Source organism: Anarrhichthys ocellatus, unplaced genomic scaffold (genome assembly GCF_004355925.1).
Source record: "Anarrhichthys ocellatus isolate YVR2014 unplaced genomic scaffold, GSC_Weel_1.0 scaffold31, whole genome shotgun sequence".
NCBI classification, from domain to species: Eukaryota; Metazoa; Chordata; class Actinopteri; order Perciformes; family Anarhichadidae; genus Anarrhichthys; species Anarrhichthys ocellatus.
The window spans coordinates 3,684,165-3,695,570 of NW_022280061.1; the positions used below are offsets into that span (position 1 = coordinate 3,684,165).

The following is an 11,406-nucleotide window of genomic DNA, read 5'->3' on the forward strand; positions in this document are numbered from 1 at the left end:
CTGCTCATACACAGTACACAGAACGTTAAACAACGGTGCACTCAGCCCCCCAAAAAACAATGACACAATTAAATCAATCAGCCAGCATGGACAAGGGGCCAGACTGCGTCGTCGTAGTCCGTAAGCAGCCAGTTTCCTCTAAAACCCCAAGAGAGAGTTGAGACGCAAGCTTTGGCATAATGGTGTCTTTCTCTGTTTAATAATCTCACTGAGCCGGTTAATGATGAAGAAAAGCAACAAATAGAGAAACAGCTTTTGTCTTCGACCTGAGTCTCAGCGGGGCATGGGGGGGGGGGGGGGGGGGGGGGGTCTGCTGTTGACAGTGTGAGTCAACACTCTGGTTAATAATCTCTGTGTAGGGTTATAATGCTGTGGCTTTATAGCTCAGTTATAAAGTAAAGGTGTATAAGTATTATCAGCTAACCTTATTGCTCATTATGCTTATGTCTCATTTCAAAATGTGATCATATGATACTGTATATGTTGCTACTTTCTAAAGGGATCAATAATTTGACACACATTGATTTAAAAATGATTTTAATGATCCGCTCAAAACAAATATTCCTCTCGCTGTGGTCAGTAAACAAAGCAGTGTAATAATGATGAGTATTATTTAACCCTTAACTGGTAGAGGAGGCTGATATTAAATACTTTTCACAGTGTCTCCTGGAGAGCAATAAGTCATATTCGATGATGTTTTCTTTGTGAAAATGAACAAGTAGCTCCAGTCATCATACACGGAGTGGAGTAAAAAGTACAATCATACCATGTACAGCATCAGGGGTCTAAAATAACATCAAATGGAAAGTACAAGTGCCTCAAAAGTGTGTGTAAATGATGTACTTACCACCTACTCCCACCCCTGGCTGCCGTGTTAGACCACATTATGTAAATAGTTTAACGAGGTCTCCTGGTTATTGAGTGTTCTTAATATTTGTCGGCCAGCTGAGTGTATTGACATTAGAGGTCTAACCTTTCTTTCTATATAAAAAGCTATATTTTGTGTTTCTTAGCTGATCATAGTAAAATAAATATAGTTTGGCCTGTTTGACTCCGGTGATTGCAGAGTAAGTCTCATGAATCTAGAAGTAACACAGTCTCACTCTTGCTAATGAAAAACTAATTCAAGCGTAATAAAATGCTCCCTTATTCATCCAGCACACTCAGGAGTATTCCTGTCCGGTCTGATCAATGGCTTCATGTTAAGTAACTTTAGATAGATATCGATGTATAACTGACATCCCTATGTTCTACTGATACAATACATTTTAGCATTTAACAGATATACAACTGGCTTGTTTATCACAAAAGTAGCAAACTCCAATCATATCTATGGGTGCTGGCTCTACTCATTGAGTTTACACACCGTAGGAAAAGGCAGACATTTATCATAAACCTATATTTCTCATATTGTACAGTATAAGGATACATAATAAGCTCTATAGAGTGGAGATTATAGTCACCGTGTAATAATCTTGTGTATGCTCGGCTCAGTGTGTGCTGTAATGTGTGCTTTCGTCTTAGCTGTTTCATCCACCCGCCTTTAATTTACTGTCATGTCTGGCACCAGGTTTCCCACCTACATGCAGTGCCAGTAAAACTTTATGACGTGGCCTTCTACCAGCATTGGCAGCAGCACACACACACACACACGCACACACACGCACACACGCACACACACGCACACACACACACACACGCACACACACACGTTTTTATACACAAAGCTAGCTGGCATGGTACGGACATTGCCTTGCCTTGTGGTGGAGCGCCTGATGTCTGACTGCATCTTTTCTTTTCACCAGTGCATGAGAAGCACTGATGTCTGCTCAGCCGTGCTTAGAAAGGATGGCTCTGGCCCCAGTTAGAGTACCAGTGAGGAATTTACAGCTTCGGTGGCACTCAGGGTGGAGAAAGTGTTCTGAGGTGAAGTTGTGTCTACGATTTCTGTCATCCTGCCGGGCTTGACCGTCGCAGGAAGAAAGAATCAGGGCGCGTCTGACCGTTTCCATAAAGTCAGCATTGCAGTGGCGTGACATACCACATCAAACAATGGGATTTAAGTACTCCAGTCATAAAAATCAATCCAAGTAAATTAGCAGTTTAAGCTTTTCAGATGATCATAAAATGAATCACGCTCTCTGCTTTGATATTTTACAATTCAAGTCTCCCTTTTGCCTTTTCTCCCCCTCCCTTCCCCACAATCCCATCTCTCTCCATCTGACCACTAATTATCAACTCTTCACACATCTTCTATCTCCTTCTCTGTTCTCTCTTTCTTCCTTCCCACGTCTCTCCAGAGGATACTCTGAAGCACCACAACGGGCCAGCAAAGAACAGCTACATGGAGCAGAGTTTCCACGGCCTCAACCCAGTGCTCAACATCCCTGTCAGCCCGGGGTATGTGGAGCAGGCCAAGAGGAACGCGGCCCTGACCGGCCCGGAGCTCGAGCGTTGGTTAGACAGCCTGGTGGGCGAGTTGTGGGAGGCGGCCGACGTCTGCGCCGTTGGCCCTACCGCCTGCCCCGTCATGCAGGCCTGCCCCAAGAACCCTTGGAGCTCCCTGAGCCCAGACCCAAAATCCCACCTGGGAACACCGCGCGCAGACGGGCGCATCAGGTAGCAGCGAGGCCTCCAGCTGGACGGGAGGCCACAGCGCAGGAGATTCACTGTTGATTTGTATTTATTTAAGGCATCTGCTGCGGGTGGAGTAAGGAAAAGCGTTCTTCCTCCGTCTCGGGGGAAGAAGAAAACAAAAGAAGTGGATTTTTCGGGGAGGTTGGTGAGGGTGTCTGGACAGAAAGCGAGGAGAGCGATTTTTAGATCCTCCCACGGGATTCCTCCTTTCAGGGGATTATGCTGGCTTTGCTATTTCAGTTTCTCAGTGTATTTATTTTTCTTCTCATGGCTGAGTTTTGCTGTGATCAAACGTTGCAATTTTCGAGCATTTATTTTGCTGCTGGATGAAATATGAAGTCAGCTTTCAGAGCCCTGCACGGGGCCCAGCGGTCATGTGACACTGGTAGCAGACAAAGCCTTAGCTGTAAGACCTACACGAGGAGGTGGCCTGGGACCGAACTAAATGTCTATATCAACATAAACAACATGAGATGATATCTGAGTGCTCAGATATGCCAAACATTCGAAAAAGATTATTTTGATACGACTCAAATGCAGCTCCATTAAAAGAAACTTTGAATAACAAATATTTTAGCAGCATAAAAGCCAATTTCTTCAAAACTCTGATGATAGCTCAGTGACTCAGTTTGTCAACCAGTAGAAAACATCAGTAAGCCTGATGTGGAGCTGTTGTGGCCGAGCTAAACATCTGCTGCAGTCACGTTTCGCAAATATAGAAAAAGAGAAACGCAAATACTGACTGAGGCCTTTTCAAAAATAATGACACCTATTTGGATTATAATAGACATTTTAGTGTTCTGAATTGCTAAATGCTTCATTTGTGGCTGTTGTACAAAAGTATTTTAAGACTTAACATTCACATAGTTTAGGTTTATTTTAATAAAACCCAGATGTTGCGACCGGCAGAGGACGTCTCGGGTTTTCTTACCAACCTGCCTCAAACTTGGAACACAATTATCTCGAGCTGACCGCAACATTCTCGTCCATGTTTTCAGTCTTTTACTTTGTTCCAATCATTTCACACTTCATGTTTTACATGATTATACAAGAAGTCTCAACAAGTGTGTGAGTGAGGAGGAGGGGTGAGTCCATGAGTCGCTATTTATTTATACGTTTATATTAATACTGATATTTTTAGTCAGTGACTAAATAAGTGCGACGCTGCCTTGGCAGCATGATAAATATTTTTTTTGTAAAGAAAGCTGCCTTTATTTACAAAGGCCAACAGCCCAAACCTATACTGTACCTTTCTATGGCCCGCACCTGTGTGTTAGTCAGTGTTGTCCCGTCTGAATAGATCTTCTTGTCTTGGTTTCCTAAATGGCTGTTTGCCAAGTGCTTCACGAGAGAGCGTCACCCTGGCCTGTGAGGTCAGAGGTCAGCTATACCTAACAACCTCACCAAACGGCGAAGGGGAACAAAAACGCTCTTCACGACCGACCGCATCGGACAACTTCTGGACGGAAGGAGAAGCTGTGCTCGTTGGTGTTGTGTGATTCCTGTCAGTTTCAGAATGATAGTGAGTGTTAGTGATCAATAATGTACAATTTCACGTGAATATTATATTGTGTCTCGATTGCAAAATGCATAATTTATTAGATCAACATTTAATTAAAGTACCTTTTCTGCCATCAAGACAATCTCTGGATATTTGAGAGAAGTTAACTGAGAGCAGCTGTGTACCACAACACGTCCTGAACAAGAGCTACGCTCAGATATTTGTTTTAATCCGAGATAAGTTTCATGTGGAGCCAATAAGGAGTTCAGTCTGTGGCTGTCGGCATTGTTTAAGCCGCCACACGAGCTAAGTGAGTGTTTCTGCACGAGCTGATTAAGAGACAATAATGTTCATTAATGTGGAGTTCACCTCGCCCCGCTGTCAGAGGCGTCCTTCCCTCTCACATCTACACTGTTCCTGGGTTGGCTTGTAAAGGACCATTTAGTTGTGTTCACTGGCCGGCTTCTGCTGCCACCTTTTAACTTATAGCGCCGCCGCGCTCACAACAATACTTCACACGATACATATTATTATGTAAAGCTCAACCACGGTTTTGGAAAAAGGTGAATTAAATAAATGTAACTCGATGTGGAAGTCCTATTTTGTAACAAAATGATTAACAAATGAAGAAGATGTACATAGGTATTTTGTATTGAAATATTGTTTCAAAGGTATTGTACATGTAAATACAGATGTGGTGAAATGACTTTGAATTATTACGAGTTTTTGAGGTGTCAATAACTGGGCACAGAGAGTGGATTGATGGTGTTTATTGATCAAAGTACATAACCTGGTTCAGTGTTTTTGGACATCTGTGACCGCCACCGTGTCCTATTTGCCTCTCAGAGAAGATAACATGCCAGATTGTTGTTGTTCTTGCTGGAATGTATTGTTGAGCAACTGTTGCACAAATTTCTCTGAACTGACGTTTCCCCCATTCTTTTGTTCTGGGGAGGCTCTGTGTGCCTTAGCTGACTTTTAGAACCTTCTCTGTCCATCAAAAGAAAAACAACAATTTCATTGAGTTATTTCTTTTGATCTCGTGTGAAGAATTCCACGAGTGTGTCGAGTGATTCGCTGGTACTGCAACACCAAAAAGATGTCTGCTGTTGTATATATCATCAGGCCTTCTGTCTTTATCAGCTTTTATTTTTTATTTTCTTCCCAATGGGGGATTTGTTTCGTTGTACTTGACTGGCTTGTCTTACTTTTCTCTGACTTTTTTTGGAAATAAAATTATATGGAAAAACAGCTGATGTGGACTCAAAGCATTAAGCCTGCCGAGGCATCTTCCCCCCGTCACTCTACTTATTAAATACACGTCGCTTTCCAAATATAGTCCAAGTCCATTTAACTGGGTAATATAATATAATGTTTGCAGCAAGACGTCAGACAGACCTTTAGCAGCTTGTGAACATAGATTAGAGCTATGAGCCATTTTCTCAGGAGTTGGTGGAAAGCAAACTCGGGCTATAAGGAGAGTGAATAATGTCAGGTGGTCAGAAACATGACTCTGATGTATTGTGTCTGATGGATGTGTAAATAATCCTGTTTACAAAGACGTTAACATAACAGATGCTGCCCAATAATGCATAAACTATATAAATGAAGAAAATAAGTAAAAAAAATATACATTAAACGCTATACTCTGGAGATGTTTCCTGAAGTTCCATCTCTATATGCGTCACAGTCGGAAATGATTTTGTGCTTTAACATCACTTCATGCCTTCAGTATTTCCCTCAGTCAGACTGTGGTGCAGCTAGTTGCTCCCATATGTTTTCCACTAAATTAGCTTCAACAATCGTCCTCTCGCAGAGATTCTCACCCAACACCCACTTCCTAACGCAGCTCTTTATTATGTGGCCGCAGGGAACGTCAAACCAGTGATGCCTTCCTATAAACAAGACAACCCAAGTCATACTGTTCACCCACAACTACAGCTATGAAGTGCAGCTAGACTTCTTTTTATTACGCATCTGATAACTTTTTTGTTAACTGTGTGTGTGTGAGTGTGTGTTTGTGTGTCAGAGGCTCACCATCGTAACATGGTGCTGTTGAATGTTTGATCAGAGGAACACTGCAGTGGCAGCAGATCCCATTTACTGTCCCACGACTTGGGACAGCCGGCCTGATTAGTCCTGGCTTCCTCTGCTGTGCACTCGTTCCCTTGTGAGTGTAAATGTGAACGCATGCGTCTCCTGAGTAAGCAAGGAAGCGAGTCACTCAGTGAGAAAGCAAACAAACATTGCGTGAAGAGAAATGTGCGGCCTTGTTCACCCGCAGCAGGATGAGCGGGATCACGTAGCAAAAGCTATCCTGCTGATATTGGGAGGAAGTCATTTGGATTTATGGAAGATAAACACGGTGATGATCATCTTCAGCTTTTAACTGTAGCTCAACGACACACATACTGCTTGATTAATTAGCACCCCTTAAAACAGTGACAATACGCATCTCTCTCACTACAATGACGTGGCCACCTGCCCACAGAGAGCCTGGATGTCACCACTCATTACATTTACAACTAGAAAGGTGCACACAGCAGAGCGCAGATCTCCATCAGCTGTGTCTGCAACGACCACGGATGTATTGTGTGATTGAAAGAATACAACCGGTGCTGTAAAATGTCGTCAAACTGACTTTATTGAAACTCAAAAACAAGCTGTTCTGTACATTATGCAGGCAATGGGCTTAAAGCTGTCGCATAATGAACCTCGGTACAACTGTGCCAAAACAAAAAGTGAACTGACAAAGCTGTCTACCCACTTAGCAGCGGCTGAGTGACGGCGGGGCTCAGCAATGTGAGCTCTGATAGTTCCGTTAGCCAAACACACTGACGGAAACAATAACAGAGTGCACATTTTTTCCGGCCCTCTGTTGTGTTTCTGGCTGTAGAGTAGCAGCCGGTGGTCGGTGAGGCCCTCAGCTGTGTCATCACTTGCGGCCCCTAGCGGCCGGGGGCCGGGTAAGAGGCAGTCAATGGCAGTATCAAACAGGTAATAAAAGGTGTTTTGAGAGGGTGTGAGTAACTGCAACTGCGAGACGTCCTTGAGCAGGCGGCCATCACTGGCCACCCAAAATATGATGCAGTTTGCTGCAGCAGAATCAGAGATTAGCCGTTGAGAGGCACAGAGCTGCACACTCACTCAGTCACAGACATTCACACTCACGACCGATCACAAGACACCTGGCGGAGATAATGAAAGATTAAATAACCTGCACATTACACCTGTTTGAAACCAATGTTACCTGACAATACAAATAATGCGTAAAATGTATGTTTTTTATTACCCCGATGGATTTCAGTGTTTAAATTGTAAATCTTGTGAATATAAAAATGTAACTTGATTTATATATACAACTTATAAAATAAGTAAATAAGATACAATAAATAATAAACAAGATACGACAACAAAAGCTACAAAGCTTCTGAAAGGGACACGATCGCACTGATGGAAAGCTACGATGGTGCAAAGGTTTCTGGGACGCCAGATATGTTCAAAAATGAGCAATTAGAGTTCTTCGATGTCATATATGACGAAGCAGTTTTTATTTGTCAACCATCTACCACGGCGTGTCCAACATTATTGCATCATTCTTATTCTCTTCCCCCTCCACTTATAAGCGTGCACTTCATATAACAGAGAATTTGCCGTGTTCCAATATTATTCTAACTCTCGCACAGACGTTGTGCTCTGCTCGATGTCCAGATTTCAAAAAGCCACTCTGCGTTTGAAAACAATGAAGACTTTATCAGTGAAACTTGTGTCCGTCTGACCGTGAAGCTCGCAGCCAAGTCAAGTGTCAATCCAAGAAAGCATCAAGTATCCATCTGGACATCAGGGCCGGTCAGCCGGCCAACATGGACGGTTGTTGATGCTTCTCCATGTTTGAAGAGTCGATCAACTGCTAATCCAAACCCAGAAGATAGATATCACAGGCTGTATTCAACGCTGCATACTGTACTAGCAGTGCTGATGTAGCATAGATCGACAATATGCCAAAAATGCCTGGATGTCAACCCAACCAGGAAAGTATTTAACAATGATAAAACATGTACAATATTTCTTGTATTTTAAAATCAAAATGCCTTTTTATTTACTTCCTGAGAACGATCACAGTAAAGTCTTTAACAATCCCCTCCAACCACAAACAAAAGTGACTTTTTCACGCAACTAAAGTAGGATTCTTTTCCTTGGACACTATTGATGAATCCGGGAGAATGAGATTTATTCAGTTTGAAGAATTTGTCACAGCTCGAGGGTTTGTCTGTATTCTTTCATCAGCTCCACTGAATATGCGATGAGCTTCACTGACTTCCTCCCTGCGTGTTTGTTACGGTCCAACCCCACCGTTACGCCTTTTTCAATAATTCCTCCTCGCAACATTCAGCACCACTGAATATGTCGTTTCCTTGTGACTTCTAAACATCTACACTGCCGCCAGTGAAACACTCACGCTGAGATGAGAATCGATCTGAATCTGTGGGTTAGGAACTACCATTTGAAGCCACTATCAGCAGCCACTAAAAGATTTAAACCAGATGGAAATGGTTCGACTTTGATCACCAGCTGGCTGGTAATGACACTTATTTCTCCTGTCTTTTCTCTAGTGGACAGAATAATGACATCATTTGTTCAGGACCAGCATGCTCTCGCTGCTCCACGGAGAGCAGCGCGCTCTCAGCTGCACGTCCGCCCAACGCTAGAAAAAGATCCTTAACGGTCAAATCCCATTCGAAGCACCTCCACGCTGCACAGTTCCAACGTCTACAGCCGGGCCAATGTATTTGCAGCCAGGCAGAAGAAAGGCAGTGCACGCCTGTGAGCTGGAGTGGGTGCTAAATATTTCAATAACAGCTCACTGACAGCAAGAAAGAGAGCGCGCGCGGGCAGGAGATGCAGCGCGTGCTCGGTGACGCTGGGGGAGCAGCAGTGAGGGGTGACAGGTAGGTGCCGGTGTCTGAAAACATCAGCAACCGGACGGATAACAACACCGGGAACGTGAAGAGCGAGAAGTGGGCCCAGGCCACATGGCGTATTGATCAGAGAGGCCCGGGGAAGGTCGTCCGTCGAGTCTCCACTTACACACCTGCTGACGAAAAGGTGTGTGTGTGTGTGTGTGTGTGTGTGTGTGTGTGTGTGTGTGTGTGAGCAGCGGAGACGAGCTTTTACTCTCGCGGAAATAAAACATGACCTCAAAGTGAGGAAACCCAACTGAGATGAATGTGAGTTCATACACAGTTTTCATAAATGTATGGATGAAGAAGAAGGATGGAAAGCATCCGCAGAGATCCACCGAGCATCAAGCGGACATGAAAAATAAAACAGAAATCAGAGAAGAGTGGAGACGCTTTATAGATGTTGGACAAAGAACCACATCTTCTTTGAAGAAATACAAGAAACTGTGTTTCATTATCGTGCTGTCTGGTTCAGGGCTAGTCTTACATTTCAAAGTCCGGACCCAAATCATGAAGAACATGGTGGGAACCAGCATAGAAACACAAGTCTGGCAGTTTAATTCCCCCTGTCTACCCATCTTTCACACAGAGTTTGTGTCCCAGAAAGTTCAACTGTGCTGGAAATGTGACCAGCACACACACTTTCAGATCACACGCTGTCCCTGATTATCTTCACAGTAGCCCAGTGAGTCCAGTGCCTATCTAAACCACAAGGGGAACAAACAGAGCAGTATCTTTCTTTCACATTGATTATCTACTTGATGTTTATTTTTTACAACCCAGGGATTGTTAACTAAACTGACAAGTCCCATAGTCATCAATCGTGGAACCCATCGGCTATGGTCTATAAGCCTGTGGGTGCGAGGGCTTTATTTCTGGGACTCTGGTGTAGCCAGCTCATATCCGGGCCAAGACCTTTTATTTCCTGTGCGCTGATGTTGTTTACAGTCCGATTAGTAACTTGATGCTCGACTGGAGTTGGAGTTGATAAACGACGTGTTCGACCGGAAGTTTACAAGCTAATTTTCAAGGACATAGGTTTGCATCTGGATGTACCTTCTGATATTTTGGGAGGACAGAATTGTCCCGACTAATATTTGAGCAAACTCTTTCACATTATCTCTGGAGTGAACAAACACAGAGAGAGAGAGAGAGAGAGAGAGAGAGAGAGAGAGAGGAGCTTGAAATATGTTGACTTTATTCTTAAATTGTGACTTTTTGTTCAAAATGTTTATGTTTTATTTATTCTCGACATCTCAGACCAACACGTAGATGTGGGGTATGTTTTGAATGTGCAGAAAGTGTTTAACATGAGCAGACATCCTGCTACAACACACGTGAGCTACTAAAGTCCAGAGTTCTATAAATGACTTTAAATGAAAGAAATCATCATTGGGGTGAATAGGGGCCACACGCACATTTAAAGAGGTTACTTCCCCAAACAATACAAAGAACAGAAGTGGAGGAAAGAGTAAATCATGTGTGTGTGTGTGTGTGTGTGTGTGTGTGTGTGTGTGTGTGTGTTGACTTGAGCAGAAATAACATTGAATGAGAAAGGTTGTAATTAAACACGACTGCCCTCTCTGGAAACACAGCATTCTTCTTTTAGACACAATCTATTCTTAACATTAAAGTCAAACTATGTAACTTTTGATAGAATGATACAACTTTTTTAAATGTAAAGTTGAATGAAATTATTTGTGTACTTTAATGTGTTTTTCTGCCACATGATGTCTGGTGTGACCAGCTGCTCCATATCGCTGTGTAACTGACATTACTGAGCCAGTCAACTGACTTTATGACTCTTCTCTAATTGTGCATTCACTATTATGTTTTAGCATTTACCATTATCCCAAAATTGCCACTTGAGTCCACTGGGACTGCTGTTAGCAGAAGTTACACCGTCTCACTTAAACCAAGTAGACTAAAGCAGAAGAGAGGCTGCAGATCAGAGAGTTGTTGTGGTGGTCATTGAAACAGGCCTACAGACAAACCTGTTCTTCAGGTTGGTGGGCTGTTTGTCCATAACACAGTATGTAATTGTTCATTAATCACATTCAACTAGTCCTGGATTAATGAGGAACTACTTGTTGGGTGTTTATTAGTTGGTTGATTTGATTTGATTGCATTTTTCTCCACAATCAGTAGCTACCCAGGACTCCTTGTATTGCGAAGGGGGACCCTGTCTGTCCAATGCCCAATTTGACCGAGGCCTCTATGTTCAAACTACAACCTGAGAAGGAGGTCGGGGTGTAAATAACACCAAACAATACAAATCAGTAATATCAAGAAAACAATACACCTGTA

At 43.1% G+C, this 11,406-nt stretch overlaps 1 protein-coding gene across 1 annotated transcript in view; it reads left to right on the forward strand.

Annotated features, from left to right (window-relative positions):
• Positions 1-5,389, forward strand: part of xylt1 (xylosyltransferase I) — a 72,048-nt gene extending 66,659 nt beyond the window's left edge. The window contains exon 11 of the mRNA XM_031864393.1: positions 2,301-5,389. Coding sequence (XP_031720253.1) covers positions 2,301-2,623 — 323 coding nt within the window. The 3' untranslated portion in view covers positions 2,624-5,389. The remainder of the gene's footprint in view (positions 1-2,300) is intronic.
• Positions 5,390-11,406: the final 6,017 nt, after the last annotated feature.